The sequence below is a fragment of the Anarhichas minor genome, unplaced genomic scaffold (assembly GCF_050575085.1).
Source record: "Anarhichas minor isolate MPS153535 unplaced genomic scaffold, ASM5057508v1 ptg000026l, whole genome shotgun sequence".
Lineage (NCBI taxonomy): Eukaryota > Metazoa > Chordata > Actinopteri > Perciformes > Anarhichadidae > Anarhichas > Anarhichas minor.
This window is the reverse complement of record NW_027466472.1, coordinates 16,701,810-16,720,290: the sequence shown is the minus strand read 5'-3', so window position 1 is coordinate 16,720,290 and position 18,481 is coordinate 16,701,810. Positions and strand designations below refer to the sequence as shown.

General features: G+C 39.8%; 2 protein-coding genes across 3 annotated transcripts; both read left to right on the top strand.

The window, feature by feature from the left end:
* On the top strand, positions 1–5,518 carry usp16 (ubiquitin specific peptidase 16). Its single transcript, XM_076100024.1, has 18 exons — positions 1–225; positions 392–452; positions 597–793; positions 880–983; positions 1,080–1,192; positions 1,285–1,508; positions 1,597–1,692; positions 1,800–1,930; positions 2,044–2,131; positions 2,646–2,727; positions 2,862–2,953; positions 3,043–3,096; positions 3,183–3,350; positions 3,481–4,168; positions 4,310–4,404; positions 4,565–4,645; positions 4,760–4,907; positions 4,999–5,518. The coding sequence occupies exons 2-18, from the start codon at positions 398–400 to the stop codon at positions 5,118–5,120; spliced, it is 2,538 nt and encodes an 845-aa protein (XP_075956139.1). The 5' UTR covers positions 1–225; positions 392–397; the 3' UTR covers positions 5,121–5,518.
* Positions 5,519–5,573: 55 nt separating this feature from the next.
* LOC142958957 (transcription regulator protein BACH1-like) lies at positions 5,574–10,726 on the top strand. Of its 2 annotated transcripts, none has more exons than XM_076100027.1 (5): positions 5,574–5,690; positions 6,675–6,908; positions 7,311–8,477; positions 8,567–8,773; positions 8,872–8,987. In XM_076100027.1, the coding sequence occupies exons 2-5, from the start codon at positions 6,693–6,695 to the stop codon at positions 8,890–8,892; spliced, it is 1,611 nt and encodes a 536-aa protein (XP_075956142.1). In that variant the 5' UTR covers positions 5,574–5,690; positions 6,675–6,692; the 3' UTR covers positions 8,893–8,987. The 2 variants fall into 2 exon arrangements, with proteins under 2 accessions (XP_075956142.1, XP_075956141.1); XM_076100026.1 differs by lacking the exon at positions 8,872–8,987 and adding an exon at positions 9,486–10,726 and having other exon boundaries at positions 5,575–5,690.
* Positions 10,727–18,481: the final 7,755 nt, after the last annotated feature.

The following is an 18,481-nucleotide window of genomic DNA, read 5'->3' as shown; positions in this document are numbered from 1 at the left end:
CACGTACCGAAACAGCGGTACCGTCACATTTCTGTTCCTCTGTTGTCTGCATGTGTCAGCTGGGATTTTTTTTTTGCCAAATCAGGGGAGTGGTTTTTTTCGCGAAATTGAAACTTTGTAGACACCTTTTCTGAGCCCTTTTCAGCTGTGTCCGGATGAGAGAATTGATCTTTACAAAGTTAACGAAATTGTAAACTGTGAAGGTTTTAGGCTCCGTTTGTGACAGTAAGTTGACTGGACCCCAAGGATGGTCATTGACTTAAACGTTACATTCATTTATACTCAATTGTGTGAAGCAGCATTGTAATTCTATCTAGCTTACGTGTTTAGCCAAACCACATGTGACTGCTGTGTCTGATTTGCATTCATCTGTGATTGTGTTTAACGTTAGGTGAAAATGGGAAAGAAAAGGGGAAAGAGCTCCAGAGAGGACGATGACATTGACCTGGCAGGTAAAGAATGTATCATAAATTAGGCAAATATATAATACAAAATAATGTATCAAAGTGAATGTATCACCATCTTAATGTCATATGACGACCTGTAGAAGGCCTAGGGTGACTTTGCCACATTATGCGTGTTTTGTATCTTCATAGGTCCATCCTGCAGGCACATAAAAAAGGGAACAGAACAAACTCTTTTAAAGAAACTCTCAGGGAATTCTGATTGGACGAGATGCCAGGATTGTAAGCATGAAGAAAACAAAGAAAATAGCAGCACCACCGTGCCACAAGACTCTGAAGAGGAAAAGGAAACGATAGCCATATGGATGTGCTTGAAATGTGGCCATATAGTGAGTTTATTCAACCCATTTATCAATACGATTTTTAAAGTGCATGGAGTGACTTTTTGCTAAATAGCCAGATGCATTTCTACCAGGGATGTGGACGAAACTCTGAGAACCAGCATGCCATTAAACATTATGAGACTCCTCGGTCGGATCCACATTGCCTGGTAATCAGTTTGGACAACTGGAGTGTGTGGTGAGTATGTTGCTGTGGTGTGTTAATCGCAGAGGCATATGTTGTGTTTGAAATGAGAAGTACTCGGTCTTAATTCATGTTTTTCCAAACTTGCAGGTGTTACATATGTGATGATGAAGTCCAGTACTCCAGTACCGGACATTTGGCTCAGCTGGTGACCAGCCTAAAAAAGCAAACTTCTGCAGATCCCATCAAGAGACCACAGAACAGTAAGTCCATCTAGTTTTTTTTAAGTCAAACTGTATTATTGGAATTACATGTCTCTATCACCATGTCCACCATGTTGTGTTTGGTTATTTAGAAGTGAAGGAAGAAGACAGCTTTTTGGAAGTTGATCAGAAGACGGAGACTGTAAAGGCAGAGGAGAGCGAGGACAATGAAAAGAAGGGCCATCAAAAGAAAAACGCCAAGAAAGAGAGTGTTGGGATATCAAAAAAGTCTGGCACATCTGAAGACAATGGTGGTGTTTCAGTAAAGGGGCTGAGCAACCTGGGAAACACATGTTTCTTCAATGCAGTCATTCAGGTAAGATGGTGCTTTATAAGATGTCAGTCTTGAATTGAAATGAGAGAAGTTGTGAGTTATTGCTAATTGTTGTCATTGTGTTTTCCAGAATCTTTCTCAAACACAGCTCTTAAGACAGACTCTCAACAAAGTGACAGAAGAGAATATTAGTCTTAACATTAAACCCGTTGCCTCCTCGGATCTGGTGTGTTGCCATTCTTTTTTTTTTTTTATGTTTTCTTTTTAACTGTAAAGCTGATGTTTAATTTACACTGTTTATTACTTAAAGACTTGTTTTTATGTTGTGTGCAGGCGCCTATTGTCATGCAGTTAGGCCAGCCTGGCTCCCTGACTTTGGCTATGTGTCAACTACTCAACGAGATCCAGGAATCCAAGAAGGGTGTGGTAACACCGCGGGAGTTGTTCACACAAGTTTGTAAAAAGTGAGTGCGACTACAAATTGAGGTGGAGCTCAGCCTTAAGATGTGCTTAGAATGTACTTCCTAGCATCACTGCATGTAGTGTTGTTCATTATTGTCTCATCTCATTTCTGCAGGGCTGCCAGGTTCAAAGGATTTCAGCAGCAAGATAGCCAGGAGCTGCTGCGCTACCTTCTGGATGGGATGCGAGCGGAGGAGATCAAAGTATGCTTTTAGTTTTAAATGAATCTCTCTATATCTCACATTGGGGAACGATTTACAATTGAAATGGACTCTGTAGCTGTCCAAGTGGCTATGTGTTACGTGGCTGTATAATGTATTGACAGCAGAACAGTACTGCAGTGAATAAACCAGCTGATATGTATTGCACTGTGCACTTATATTTCTTATTTCAGGCTTATTGTCGCCAAGTCATTCAGATTCTAAATGTAGTCGAGGACATGTTATGTGTGAGATGCAAAGACTCATGGCTAAATAGCACTTGTTCCCTCTCCTTTAATGACCTTAGGGATTTTGCTCTCCCAGAAAGGTTCTCCGATAGGTTGGTTCATTTTCACAGAGCGGAGGTTTTATAAGAATGCGATCAGTGTTAAGAGGCTGAAATGATGACGATTCTGTGAACGTTTTGTACATCTTATGTCTACAAGAGTTCCTCTGTATGGTTTATCAAAAGGTTATTTTGATCATTTGCATTTAAAGATTGTCTTTGTATCTACAGAGAGTAGGCTCAGGGATCATGGAGGCATTGAAAGAATCTAGAAAAGGCACAGATGGAGAGCAGCTGAAAACACTAGTTAAAGGTAAGTAACCGGGCTATACATTAAACTTTAATCTCGTAGTCAAAGTAAGTTGAGCAAAAAAGATAGTAAAGTGTACAATATTGGTACACCTAATATTTAAATGTGGCCGTCTAACAATTAAGTTCTGATTTCAGAGTACGAAAAAAATGGATTTCCAAAAAACGTTGTCGACGAAGTTTTTGGCGGGGAAACGACCAGCACTATAATGTGTCAGCAGTGTGAAACGGTATGTACTGTGGAGGAAAATGTAGGATAACCTGTCAGTATTACTGTATGTCGATGTCACGCTAAATGGCCACTGCTTTGAATTCACAGGTGTCTGTAGTCACAGAGATGTTTTTGGACCTTTCCCTTCCGGTTTCTGATGAGGTAAAGATTGTTTTTCGTCGAGCAATTACTTGTTCATGTTTTATTTATGTTGCATGCATGTACCCTCTTGTGACTGCATCTTTCAGGCATACAGAAAGAAGAACCAGAAAAAAGCAGTTCAGAGCACCAGTGAGTCGAGCCAGGATGACAGAAACAGCCCTGCTTTGACAAACGGGAATGATGACACTCCCACCGGGTCTGGCAGCAAATACCAGCAGAAGAAAGCAAAGAAACAGGCAAAGAAGCAGGCAAAGGTACCTCACTGAACATATACAGATAAGGTTTCATTCTTTTGCCTTAATTCATCATTTTGATGGATGCGTGTTGAATAAGTGTGCAGAACAAAGAAAATAGTTTGTATTGTTTCCTTTTCTTGGCTTAAAGCATCAAAAGAGGCAGCAGAAGATTGTAGGCAGAGTCACTTTGGACAGTCTCTCCTCTCCGAGCCACACGGAGAGTGAACAGACCGATCCTACTGCAGATGCAAAGGACATGGAAAATGCTGACACTGCAACACATGAAGAAGCCTCGCTAAGTGAGGGGAACCCTGCACAAATCAGTGTGTCTGAACAGGACCAGAAGAACCTCGACCCAGTCCAGGATAAGAAGGACGAAGAGGAGGAGGATGAGGATTCAGTGATAGACTGCGACTCATTGGCTACGTCATCGGTCAGCAACCGTTTTACTGTCTTATCTGATGAGCAGCAGTCAAAGGACAGTATCTTAGACGATGACAGATCATCTGACATGGATCTGGAAAGAGAAGACACACAGCTGGTGAGTGAAATAGAGAAAGTAACCCTGGATGATGCCTTCATAGAAGAACCTGATGCTGTAGATACAACTATGGAGAGTGAAGATGAGCCACTGGAGGCTAAAGAGTACACTGTAGTAAGCCAGGACCCGGAGATGGCCTTCCGCACACTGGCTACCAGAACAGCCCCTGAGAAACTGGAGTGTTCAGTCCAGTCGTGCCTTTTCCACTTCACAGAAGTGGAAACCCTCACGCAGAACAACAGCCTGCTATGTGTTACCTGCACTAAACGGCAGCCAAACAAAGACAAAGCTGGAGGTATGTGAAATATATCTGACTGATGTGTTTTTTTTGTGCATCACAAATAATTCATGTTTTGCTGCTTTGTTTTCTCAAAACAACTCACTTTTACATTTTGGAATCTATGAAGTTCATCTTCTTTATTTGTGCTTTGATTAGGATCCAAGAAGAATGTCTACACTGATGCCTTGAAGCAAATGCTGATCTCTTCTCCCCCACCAGTGCTTACCCTTCATTTAAAAAGGTTTCAACAGGTAAGACCGTTGATCCTGTCAGTCAAGCTGTTGTTATTCACCCAACTGTGAACCAACTATTTAAAGAAAATAACACCTTGTTTAGTTTCGATCTTTTTTTTGTATTTTCAAATGCAGTGAAACACTTCCTTTTAATGAGACTTTTGTTGTTTTCCTCTAGAATGGATACAGTATTTGCAAGGTGAACAGACACGTCCATTTCCCCCTGATACTGGATCTAGCTCCCTTTTGTGCGTTAAAGGTAAATATTGGGATTAACAGCTTTTATTAATTATCAATAAACTTATAGGCATATTTGTAAATGTATCATTGTTTTATTGTAGTCTGGGCATTAACAAAAGTTCTTTCCAAACAGAACTTGACAGAGGGAAATACTCAAATATTGTACAGTTTGTACGGTATCGTAGAGCACAGCGGAACAATGAGGTCGGGTCATTACACGGCGTATGTGAAAGCGCGACCTGAGTGCCATAAACCCCCATCCAACGAACTTACAGCTGAAGGCAGGTGTACTCTGGCATGACAATAAATCTAATGATAACTTGATCCTAATGTTTTATGCAGCCCTCCACTAACTCATCACTTCTCCTTTAGGACATGTAGAGCCACCCAGAGGATCCTGGTTCCATATCAGCGACTCGTGTGTTCAACCTGTGAGCGAGAGTAAAGTCCAGAGTTGCCAAGCCTACCTCCTCTTCTACGAAAGAATCCTCTAATCGAACGGAGCTTCACTACTCAGGAAATCCAACAAACCAACGTGCTGCTTCTGCTCCACAGTATAAGGGATCAGTTAACTGACCAGATTTCTCTGTGACTCAAACTGGGCTGTAATTAAATTATGTTGATTATACAGAAGGTTCCACACAGTGTTTCAAGTAATAAACAGGACCAGTTGTATGTTTCTCACACTCACTGAATATTGCAAGGTGTGCAATGAAAGTCAGAATGGACATTGAACAGATTGTGGTGTTGGATTTGTTGGCATTACAAAAATCAATTTCAGGAGGCGAATGAAATGTTGGGGGAACATCATTTGTAAAACATATTTATATGTCTATTTTTATCAATGTCATGTAATGAAATCATAATGAAATGCTTCAAAATTGGATTTTTATCCCTGTCTCGGCTGGCTTTTTTGGTTCTTGCACTGAGCATGCGCAGTAAGTGCTGACAGTTTTTCCCGGATCCAGATTGTCACATGACGAGAGGAAAGTCTGCTTCCGGATGTCCAGAAACATCTCTACTCAAAACTCACCAATGGCAGTGTTATCTAGCTGACATAACAGGTCAGTAAACATGTGGCCTTTTATAAATGATTAAAATGAATGTTACGGAATATTTTAAATTGTAGTCAACAGGAAAGTGTTATCGCTCGGTACAGTAGTTATCGCTAACCTAGCCTAGCGTAAAGCCATTCCGTTTAGATATCATTTTCGACCATTACATTTGTATCTCAATGTAAGTGTTGTCAGTCGTTAGTAACATAATGGTCTTGTCGTAAATGTGGATATTATTGGTTGCGACTCGCCTGCAGGCCCAGTTGTGTAACTTGGCTAAACATGAGTCAGCATTAAAACTTGCTGCCCAAGTTAAAATGAAATCTGCCCTGGCTGCTGTAGTTAACGTTGACTCGGCATCTAACTGTCAGCTCACGAGTAGCTGTCTAGCTAATTATTTAACCCAGTCACTACAATGTTAACATAAGTTATTGTATTTAGCGCCACCGTCATTGAGTCAGATTGGAGCATGTCATTGCTTTGAATGAGCAGGTACAGTGTCCTGCATCAGGGTAGAACATGTGCCTGTCCTGTTTCTGCTGCCCATAACGATAATATTTATTATGTAACCTGTTCTTGTGGCAAAGTGGTAATAGACAGTAACAAAAAGTAATGTTACATTGCAGCCGTTTTACATAATTGTATATCTTATTTCAGTAATGCCATTAAGAAGCAGATGAGATTTCTTGAAATGCTAACCCTCACCATGAAAATGTGGTTGGTGGTTGTTTATGATGTAACATCACATCCCTTGCTTAGGACTGAATCCACCTAGGCTGCAAATAACGGTTGTTTCAGTATTGGTTTATCTATGGATTATTAAATCAATTTATCCAATCAAACAACAAAATTGTTGCAGGTTAGTTTTTTGTCAACACACTAATTGAACATTGACTAATCACTGCAGCTAGAACCTATAGTGCAGTCAATTTTGACAAATGGCGTGTGATCGTGATGCTTTTTTGACTTCACCCTGCTCCCTCTGTCACACAGGCTGAGCCTTTTTGAACCATGGTGTTCACCTTTGAGTCTGCAGTGCACAGCGACCATGTTCTCCAGCGTCTGGATGATCAGAGGCAGCAGGATGTTCTGTGTGATGTGACGGTGGTGGTAGAAAACAGGAGTTTCCGGGCCCACTGCTCTGTCTTGGCTTCCTGCAGTGACTACTTCCACAGCAAGGTTGCCAATGTCACAAGACAGAATCCCATCATCACCTTGCCCGAGGAGGTCGGTGTCCTGCTGTTCATCTGAATGATATGTGGAAAAATGTCAATAATGCACTTTTGGGCATCCTGAAAGAAGAGAGCTCATCAATGAAATTCTGCCAAGTTCATTCTGTGAATGGCTAAAATGTTACAACACGTGGACTAGAAAGCTTTTCTGCAAGACGATGCTGTTTTGAGCTTTGTTGATTTTTGTACTGTAGTATAGGCTACTTAATAAGTTATACATTTCAGGGCATGTATGAAACAACGCTAATGATCTGCATTTCCTATGTTCCTTTATTACCTGGTCACCTTTATAGTGTGGTGAAATTATAGTATTTTATTGTACAGTAGTTTGTTATATCTACGTTATGGTGTATGTTTTATGGTACCTCAACAATTTGCTGATTCTGTTTCCCTACAGGTGACCATTGCGGGGTTTGAACCTTTGCTTCAATTTGCCTACACATCAAAGCTCCTCTTCACCAAAGAAAACATTCGTGCCATTCACAGCAGTGCTGAGTTTTTAAGATTTCGTGATTTGGAGTCCGCATGCTTTGATTTTCTCGTCCCAAAGTTTTCTGACGGCAAAAGAACGTCACAAGAGGTCAGGCGTAGAGCCTGTTGTCTGAGCCGAGATCCCAGTGCCAGTTTTAGCCCGAGCGCAGAAAGCAGCCAACCAAAATCATTGGAGTCACACAGCTCAGTGCCTTCAAGAGGGGATGAACAAACAGATTTCCCATCACAGTGTCCTGAGAGTGCACAGGGTCAGACGAACAGTGGGGAAGAGCACTTTTGTTTGGAGAATTGTGGGCCACAAATGCCCCCCTTATCTTTGGAGTTAACAGCCAATGGTGTGTGCCCCATGTTGTCTTTGCCATGCCCAGACTCTGACAAAGCAGATCATTCCTCTCAGTTCTGCGAGACAGAAAGTTTAGAGATAGGAGATGTGTGTAATCAAAGTGAGTTGAGTTTGGCAGATTGTGGCTTACCCTGTGAGCTGTCAACCCCCGGGGATATGAATCTGCCAGAACTCATTGAGCCAGCAGGCAGAGAAGTTAAGCAGCCTGTGGAGACGCTTGGTGCTGAAACCGACTGCAACCCTGGTTCATGTCCACTCAACACATCAGGGGCGGATGATTGCCATGAGTTATTAGAGCAGAGTGAGGCTGGCCTTGAACAGAAAATGGAAGGTGATCTTCCAGACCATACACTATCTGCTCTAAGTCACGAAGAGGGAAATGGGGGGAGGAGCAGCGTGGAGAGGGAGGTAGCTGAACATCTGGCAAAGGGATTTTGGTCCGACCTATGTCCATCTCAGGCTCAACCACTCCCGTTGGAACCAATGGACCAACACAATCTGGCAAAAGCATCAGACTTCCATTGGCTTAAGCAGCTGGACCTGAGCTCCAGTGTAGGAGACTGTCCCTTCCTCAGGGACTTTGGGACAGGTGACGACCCGGCCCCACGCACCGACAGCCTGTCCCAGTCAGAGAAGAGCCCCTACATGTCCTCCTCGCTCAACTCTGGGGACGACTCAGAGCTGGACACAGATGGAGATACTGAAGCCAACAACAAAAGAGCAGCAGAGGTCATTTTGATACACAGCTGATATTTGTTTTTTGACAGTTTAAGATATTAAGTAGAATACATCTAGCTCTTAAACACTGTACTCTACAGATTCAGCTCCCATTCCCTGTGGAGCAGATCTCAGCCCTGAGCCGGAGTGCCTTCCAGCAGCTTCTGAGACACCATCACTTGAATCAAGATCAGCTTGAATTTGTCCATGATGTTCGTCGACGGAGCAAAAACCGCGTGGCTGCCCAGCGCTGCCGAAAGAGGAAACTAGACAGCATATACCAGCTAGAATGTGAAATCAAAAGATTAGTAAGTTGCCTTTAATACGTCTTGTTTTTCTGTTGACAAACATAATATGATTGAATTGTCTGTCCTTGTAACCATTATTGGCCTCTATTTATGACCAGTATGAACTGCAGCAACTTTGATGGAAGTACTTTTGTCTTCCGAAAAAAGTTTCTGGCACAGCCTCCACCCCTCCTTTCACCTCTTATTCATTTGCCATAACAAAAAAACAATGGAGGTCAGTATGCTAAGTAATTGGAGCACAAATCCAAGAGAATGTATCGACTGAAAAAGTAATGCAAAATATCTGTATGGTAGACTTTGCTGCACAGCTAAATGGCAGGGTTATATGAGCAGATCAGACCAAAAGGTGCACTTACCAATCAAGAGCACAAGACAAAAACAATTTATTACAGCAAGCATCTTGTCCCCTCCTTCATAGATATTTCCTGGGTGTAAATCCTGTATCACCTGTGGAAAGTTGAATGGTAGATTTAGGTTTACAGATTAAACAGACTGGATCAGACCAAACCTTTAAAGTTTAGATACTGTAGACTGATGAAGGAACATGAATGAAAGCGAAAGAAGCATGAACAAAGAAATGGAGAAAAAATAATTACGATCCTGTCCTAAATATTTGCATCGCTCCATTGAGTGAGCCTTTCATTTCACAGTTATGCATGTTATGATAAGGAGTCAAGGAAGTGAATGTACTTAACTGTTATTCTCTCTACAGAAAAATCAGAAAGAGCGACTGCTGCACGAGCGAACCGATCTGGAGCACAACCTGGAGGAGACGCGACAGAGTCTGTGCGGGTTATGTAAGAGCGTTAGCTTCGAAGCTGGCTCTGATCAGGACCACTTGCAGCTTCTCGCCAAGGTCTCCTCACCCGTCTACTCCCCTCACATTTTGAGTAAAGATGAGTCCCAGATCACTATCAAAATAGTAAGTTCTTCAGAGTGTGACCCAAGCGAGCCACCTGCAGACTCGGTTCAAACGGCTGCATCAGAGTCTGGCACACAGACAGAGGAGGCAGTTTCTCCACAGAGCTGCCCCGTCTCTGCGTCTCTGCTCAATGTCTGTCTGGACATGAACAACAGCTTATAATTGGACTCAATTTCCATCGTCATTTCTAATCTTGCAGAACCACAGAGCAGGGGGTGGACTTTATATACTATAATCTCCTTTCGGGATTGATATGCTTGTCTGTGTATTTCACTGAATGATTTTCGGTCTGATGTTGGTATCTTAAAGTGGCATAGAGAAATGTCACATTTCCTTTGCTGTATTCCTAATATGCATTTCACTGTAGTAAACACAGAATCTAGTGTCCATCTTTTTTAAAGTGCACACATTCCCAAATGTTTCCATTTCTAAAATAGGATGTTCTTAAAATAAGAAACTCATAACCCGACTGTTTTGATGGCTGAAATAATTCTCGCTACATACCGACCTCACACACATACACACATTTATGAAGATATGATATTTGTTTAATTTTGAGCTCATTAATTATATTCATAATCAATGTATTCTTAACACTTCATGTATTTTGTACATGAAGTGTTAAGTGCTGTTTCTTTGATCAAATATGCGCAGCACTAACATAACCTTTTTGTGACAGTAGAGGAATTGTTACAGCTAACATAAATTGTCGGCAGCATTATTTAATGCCGGTACATAGTTTGGATGAACAACTGTCAGCTTCTCGTGATGTTTGAGGAATAATGAAAGTGTTACAGGGGAACATATAGGAAATTATGATATTTGATGCAAAATGTGCCTTATGCGCTGGTATTGTATGAATACAGAAAGATAAAGGCAATCTCTTTATGTTCTTGTCTCAAGCACTTTTGCACATTAACCCAGAGCCCACATTGATGGCATTCTCTTACATTAATGTCTGTCTTCATGTTGAATATTTTTTATTAATGCTTTTGCGGATTACAGATTTGAATAAACAACATTTTGTAACATTCAGTGTTTTTTTTTTTTTAACCAACAAAAAGAATATATTCCCCCTCTATTGATGCACAGTACCACAGTTTGGCCAATAGATGGAAGTATAACTTAATATACCTCATCAGCTATACTGACCCTTAATTTACTGACTAGAGCACAATAACAATATTAATTGTTCCTTCTGTGATGTACCTGCAAGAGGAGATAAAACTAACTTGAAACCGCATGTACTGTCGCTGATGTCAGACTGTTCAGTCATCAACGGGGGACATGACATAATCAACATAACAAAACTGTTACTAGAAAGTTGGGCCGGAGCTCTAAATGAGGAACAGGAAGCTGACTCACAAAATGACTGTGGCCTAAAAGTTACATGAGATTGAGGTTTTATGAACGTGGATTAGGAAAAGACACCATGTACAGCCACCTGATACCAAAAGGATCTTGGGTAATACTACTGCTTGTATCTTGCAGTTTGAAATGAACAGTTGTCTGTAGAGTTATTTGATCTACAGACACTACAGAGAATCATTAGGAAGACTATAGATATGACTAGATTAGAGTGGAAATTAAAGGCAGACTCAGATGAGGCTGATGAAATGATCTATGCTATGTAAAGTGTGAAGGGATCTAGAGATTCTGCAGACAGGAAATTGGATAAAGTTAAGTGTGTATGACAGCCATCCCTGTAACCAAGCAGTGCAAACTGAGTTAAAAGGCTCAGTATGTAGATGTAAGGAAGATGCCTTCCCAACCTAGTCCAGAGTTATAATTATAAATCAGTGCAACATAAAAAGCAATGTTTAATTATTTGTATTTCTTATGCTATAAATCATTGTTGTTTTTTTTAGTCAAACAAACATATACTGTTTGTGTAGCCTTACTTGCTGCTTTGATTTTTCTACAAACAGAGCAACTCGTAGAGCTGACTTGTTAGTTATTCACAAATGTTCATGTTTAGCAGGCTGCAGATTGGGCGCAAGTCATTGTTAAACCAGCTCCACACATAACATGCAATTGCAGTTGTAGCGTAAATTGCCCGCGTTTGGCACAAACACCTAAACTGTGGCAGATATTCCTCACTTGCCTATAAAGGGCCCACATGTCTACATGTGCAGGTCCCCATGTAGACATATTGCTGCAGATACATTTGGTACCAATAGGTGGTGTTTGGCCTGGCAGGTTACCTTCATTCATGTGGTGAGTGTTGCACCAAATTGATGAAATATATCAGATATACAAGAAACAAGAGGTTCTGATGCTCCGATCTGACAAAATCACTGCTTTAGCTTCTTGCATGGAACGTGTGTTTGGCTGCTTTTCAAAGTGCTTTCATAGAAATCTGTTGTAACAAGCTAATCTTCATTTTATAAAGAAAAATAGTCATACAGTTTGAAGTATTTTCTTATATCATTCCTCTCTCTTTCATCACAGCAGCCCAGTTCTTATGCAGACTTAGCATTGTTTTTAACACATCAATGCACATGTAAGCCATCTTAGATCAATGCACAAGTGACATCAATAGAATTACAAAAGAAAAAAACAGTTTGATTGAGCGTGATGCTTACTTGCTCACTATAAGCCACCATACCCCCCTCTTGTTTTAGCTGCTTATTCTTGTAAATAAGTTAACCCCTAACCCAAACTAGGATAAAGATGTGTTAAACTAAGTACCTTGGCTGTAGCAATTGGGGACAGTGAAGGAAAAAGCAGTGTGTGTTCCTCAGAACACAGTCCTCAAGGTTAAAATGGTAATTACACAGGCAACCCTGAAGCCACTAATCAAACTTGAACCTATCTATTCGAAGTCAACCTTCACACATACTGAAAAACAAAGCTTCGATTCTAAACTCGGTAAGTGGTGTTGTATCTAATTCAAAAGTCAAAAGGATTAGATGATGAAATGCCACAGAGACCAGATATCATGACACACATCTGTAGAAAATCCTCAAGTTGATGTCATTATGAATTGGACCTGTTTTTGATTGACCCTCTCAGAAATTAGGATTCTTCCCCAGTGTTTGTGTCTTTTATTCACAGTTTGGATTTTACAGCATTGTAGTGCAAAAAGTAAGATTATCCTCTTTTGCAAGCTACACAGGAAGAGAAACTTGATTTGAGGAGGAAGCAGCTGTGCGACATGGCAAGGTCAGAGGCCTATAATCCGCGGCCTCATTCATGCGAGATTAAAAACCTGCTCTGAGTTCTGATTAAGAACGCAGGGTTAGAAGATTAAAGACCAGCAAACAAAATGAAAGCAGTTTAAGTCCAATCCTGGAATTCATCAGAATACCAAAACCTTAAACTGTCATTACAACGTGAGATTAATGCAAAGCCCCCTTGAACTCTGTATCTGTCTTGATATATCTTCTGTGTCAGAGCTAGTATTTTCTTTTTTTATCAAAAATCTAGATGAAGATCTCTCACTTTGTCATTTCTCTGCTCCTCCCTCTTGATTTTTTCTCTTATTGAAATTATTTTTCATTCATCTTAATGAAACATTGTCAGTATGAATTGGCTCAGATTACTGTAAAAAAAAAATTACCAGTCCTTTTTTATATTTTTAGTTTGGTCACACAATAAATTATCTATTTTATAAAGGGTTTACATATGTAAGGCTGCTCGAACCTGCTGGCCGAAAATGGCCCTTCTGTGTGGAGTTTGCATGTTATCCCCGTGTTAGTGTGGGTTTTCTTCCTTCCTGTAAATTGCCCATAGGTGTAATTGTGAGTGTGAATGGTGGTCTGTCTCTATGTGTTCGCCCTGTGATTGACTGGCCCTCTGTCACCTGATGTCAGCTGGGATCGGCTCCAGACCCACGCCCTCTCCCAAGGATCAGCGGTTAAAGGTAATGGATGGATGGGTTTACGTATGTCCCTTTTAGCTACTTTTCACAATAATTCCAGTCATTATCCTCTGACAGACTGACTCCACAGTACTTGGGTAGCAAGGATTAGGAAACAGAAGGCGAGGGGGAAAAACAAGGATTAGAAATTAAAACATCTGGAAGTTAGCTTGCTTGCGAAATTGCTAAAGCAGAGAATATATATGCTAATAAAATGGACAAACACTATTCAGTGTGGCACTCATGGAGCTGACTGGACATTTCCTGAAGGCTAACACTGACCACAGAGATATATATACGTATATATCATCAAGTCGGTTTTCTTCAACAAGGAGCAATGGCTACAGGTTGCACATTGTGGTTGCCAGAAAAAGTTATCCATACCCACCATCATTATGAGACTAACATTAGTTGTTAAAAAATAGCACAAAATCAAATTATTGGAACATCAGAATAATACAAACCAAAATTTTTGATTTGTAAATATTGGTGTCTCCTCAGTAAACATCAACTGATAAGTCAATTAGCTTTCAGATTCCCTCTTATTCACTGCAAAGAAAAATCTCATCCTATGTAAATATAAATAGTGGCACTGCAGGTACCTCTGTCACGGACTCTTAAGTGCAGAACTAATGAGAGGAAATCCATTGTATTAGAGTATATGTACCAGAGTTTAAACCCCTAGAAAAAGTACACAATACTTGTATAATCAATCCAACCATAAGGTCCACGCCCTTCTTGAAACACAACACGAATCTTATAAGCTATTGAGCAACTGTATCTTAAGTGGACATTCCCCTCAGAGAACCTTCAGGAAACATTCCCTAAAGGTTTTCTGAAGATTCTCCAAAGGTGTTTCAAACCCTTCCTACAACCTTTCGAGAACCTTCAGAAATGTCCTCTGAGGGTTCTCGTCCTAATATTTTTATAGCCAAATCAAACCAGGGACATTACACGTATCACTTTCATGCTTTATGATGCATTGTTGTTAGTTGTAGGTTTTTCTTGAGAACAGAAGAGTGTCTCATTTGTAAATATTTCCAAAGATGGCTATGTCCCTCCAGATTGAATTTCCTTCAAAGAAAATTATCAACACGTTCTCGAAAGGATTTTTAGAAGACCTTCAGAGTATCTAAAGGGAACGGTCCCTTCAGAAAGTGTTGGCTGAGGGTTCTCTGGACACGACCTTCAGAGAACCGTAAGAGAACTTTTCCTCTTGAGAACCTAGAAAATCTGCAGGGAACATTCTCTAAAGGTTCTCCAAAGGTTCTCTAAAAGTTACCACAAGATTTTTTAGAAGACCTTTAGAAAACATTCAAGGAACATTCCTTTGGGGTTCTCTCAATGATTTTTTTCAGAAAATGTTCTCTGAGGGCTCTATGAAGGTTCTAGGGAGGTTTTAAAACCCTTCCCAGAACTTTTAGAGAACCTTCAGAAATGTTCTCTGATTGTGCCCGCAAGGTTCTAAGAAGGGTTTTTAGTAGACCTTCAAAGAACCTTAAGGAAACGTTTCCTTTAGAAAGGGTTCTCTAACGTGTCTCTCAATCTTCACAAAAAACCTTCAAAGAAGGTTCTGTAAAGGTTTTTCAAACCCTTCCAAGTACATTTAGAGAACCTCCAGGGACCGTTCCCTGAAGGTTCTGTCAAGGTTTTTCAAACCCTTCTTCTTCTCTACATTTAGAGAACCTTCAGAAAATGTTCTTTGAGGGCTCTCAAGGTTCTAGGGAGGTTTTAAAATCATTTTAAACATTTAGAGAACCCTCAGAAAACGTTTTCTGAGGGTTTTCTTTAGGTTCTTGAATGTTCTTTTTCGAAGACCTTTAGAGAACCGTAAAGGGATATTCACCTTGATTACTTCGATGCATTCTTGGTAGTTATAGGTACTGTTCTATTGTGTTTGTTTATTTTTTTGAGAAGTCAACTTTTCCCTCCAGATTGAATGTCCTTCAAGCACAATTCCCTGAAGGTTTAGAAAACCTTCAAGGAACGTTCCCTAAAGGTTCTCTAAAAGTTCTCAAATGGTTCACAAAATGCTGACAGTTTTTCGAACACTTCCTAGATCATTTAGAGAACCCTCAGAAAATGTTCTCAGAGGGAACCTTAACTGATTACATGCTGCAGTCACTATATGAACTTCATTTTAGGGGTAGCAACAAGAAGGGGGCTGTATCCCATTGAAAGGATTATATAAATGAATACCATAATACTGTAATCTCTCAGAGAAATGAAAGAAACCAGAGGGCATTCCGACCCGAGCTAGCAGGCACCCTGCTCTGCAAACCTCAGATTACCAAACAGCTGGTTGTACATACTGTGACAGATTACATTTACACTTGCTTTCTTGTCTTAGAAGTCCTGTATTGCATTTGTAACACTAAGCACAGGCAAAAGTGCATCTCAGTACAAGATCTGTCAAAGAAGTCATACTGTATGAGAGTACGACTATTTAACCAGTCATGCGGAAATTGTTGGAATTTATCAGTGTCAAGAGCTAACTGCAAAAGCAAAAGTGATGCTTGCAATTCTGCCAAGTGCATTGGTATTTAATTAACTTTGCTGTTTTGAGAGTAAGATTGAGCATTGAGTCATTTTTCAGTTCAGCAGTGCAGAAATGATTCCCAAAATGAAAGAGAAGCCACCATCCTTAGAACACACTGTAGGTTATTTGTGCATTTGATGAGGGCTGGTGTTGATAGAGTACAATGCAATTCAATTCCAATGTTTGCCTTTATCATAGTTGACATCTGTACAGCAAGAATATCTCTTGTCAAAAATGAACAGATCATATTTCATCCTCATTTGCTGATTCACTTAAGTGCAATACCAATACCTAAACAGTGAACATCAGTTACAAAATGTTGTCAAATAAATTTAAAAGATGACCATTTCACATGTGCAACACAGTTGAAGCACTTGTGCTGGTGGTTGAAGGTTCTGCTTTATGAACAATTTAAAATAACATTTTAAACGGGGATATGGGAGTCATCTTTATTCATACATTTACATCAGTGAAAAGAACAGCCTTAAAATCTAAATAATAAAAAAGAACTTGATGCCCTTGATAGGTGCAGACTCTTTTCTTAAGGTTTGTTTTGTATGGCAAAGGACTTTTTGCTGTAGTTACACACTAGTGGTACTTACATAGTTAAAATCTGCACCAGATGAATCCTGATGTCAAATGTCTTGTATGTGTCTCAATAGATTGATGGTTAACATTCATTCAAACTCTGTTAAACAGTTACATTTTAATCTTAAACTAAAACTGTGTCCAGGAACAGTTTTTTTTAAATATTAAAATCTGCTCTCCAGTGATACAAATCAGATGATCAAAACTGCAATGTAATTGTGTGCATGCTGCGATTCTCATTGAATGTTTGGGCTTTCACTTCCAAATTATTTTTTTGAAACAATGCTGAAATGTATAATGCAAGGAATCTGTAAAATATCTAATAATCAAAGTAATCGTAAGCACCAATCAATCATAATTGTTGTTTATGAATCCCACTCAATTGTCCTTATTCACAAGCATAGTTATTTCAAACCTAAAAATTCTGTCACATCATTCTTCATGTGATGCCAAACCTATAATGTAGAGTCTAAAATCCTGTCAGATTTGGGGAAAGAAATAATTAATTGCATCTGCAGGATTTTCTAATCTGTGCCACAAGGCCTGTACACCTTTAAACTAGGAGTGTTTAAAATGTTTTGTAATCCACTACATAATGAGGATGTTATGTAAACCTAAGCCTGAGTGAGGTGAATATGGATCTGGTTAGAGCTGAAAGCAGGCAATGAGAAAGGCGATTCAGGGAGGCAATACGCTACTGCTGAGTCAGTGGTGTTTAACATTATATCCAGACGTCATCTCTCTACATTTTGGATTAGCTTGCCTTACTGTGCAAACCAATTTAGATAGTGTTTTTTAAATGCTCGATGCGCCGCTTTACACCAATGGTGAATAAAGATTTGCAAAATTCATAATACTTGCATGTTAGTGAAGTACTTGCAAGCAACATCTATGTATACCAAAAATAAGAACATGGTGATATATGGTGTAATATGTAAGCAAACCTGAGAAATGACTCATGAAAATTGTTCCCCCGGAAACAGCCAAACCGAATGATAAAAAGAAACCTCAAAAGTATCAAAACAATCAAATATTGAAAATGGGACAGTCGCAATTTGAAAGACATACTAGTTTTACAAGAGCTTGATGTAACTCAAACGCTTCATGAATGAAGCCGCGGAGTTGTGATAACAATTGTCACAATTATATAACTTCCATCCAGTAAAGGAAAAGGTTGTGCATGCAGAGATAGGGAGCAATCAACACCAAAACAACCAGAAATAAAAAGTTAAAGGATGTAATGTTCTCACGTAACTTTAGTCATTCTGAAACAATTCCAACATGACGAAAAATACACATGCATGTTTATGAACGTCATATGATACAAAAGCAACAAAAAAGTATAGACAGTAAGCAACTGATGGCCTGAGTGTCAAGCAACTTGAATGCAACTCTGTGGGAACAGTCATTCATAAACAAAGTGGAAACAACCGCCCTTGAATAAATCAAGATTTTTTTTTTAAATACATGAGTACATACAAAAGCGGTAAGAAGTACTGTCAAGTCAAAGTTTCTGTGCGCTATAAATATGAAAATTGCAAACATTTTATAACAGAATACTCTCAAACCTACTGCAGTTGTTGAAATGAACGTGGCAAACGTGCCTCAAAAGATAACACTTACCATCACTTACCCACATTATCATGGCATTAAAATTACTTTTTTTTCACATAAAAACAATTATACAGTTTTTTGCAAAAAACAGCAAGGCCAAGAAGGTCAGGTGTGAAGAAGTCAGAAGTCAACAACCATCTGTCATCATAAAAAGGGTTTCAAATGTATTCTTCCAATTAAGAC

Coding starts and splice junctions, on each gene's coding strand:
- usp16 (XM_076100024.1), top strand. CDS start 398: ATGGGAAAGAAAAGGGGAAAGAGCTCCAGAGAGGACGATGACATTGAC. Junction 1,193..1,284: donor CATCAAGAGACCACAGAACA/GTAAGTCCATCT, acceptor TTGGTTATTTAG/AAGTGAAGGAAGAAGACAGC. Junction 4,405..4,564: donor ATTTAAAAAGGTTTCAACAG/GTAAGACCGTTG, acceptor GTTTTCCTCTAG/AATGGATACAGTATTTGCAA.
- LOC142958957 (XM_076100026.1), top strand. CDS start 6,693: ATGGTGTTCACCTTTGAGTCTGCAGTGCACAGCGACCATGTTCTCCAG. Junction 6,909..7,310: donor TCATCACCTTGCCCGAGGAG/GTCGGTGTCCTG, acceptor GTTTCCCTACAG/GTGACCATTGCGGGGTTTGA. Junction 8,774..9,485: donor AATGTGAAATCAAAAGATTA/GTAAGTTGCCTT, acceptor TTCTCTCTACAG/AAAAATCAGAAAGAGCGACT.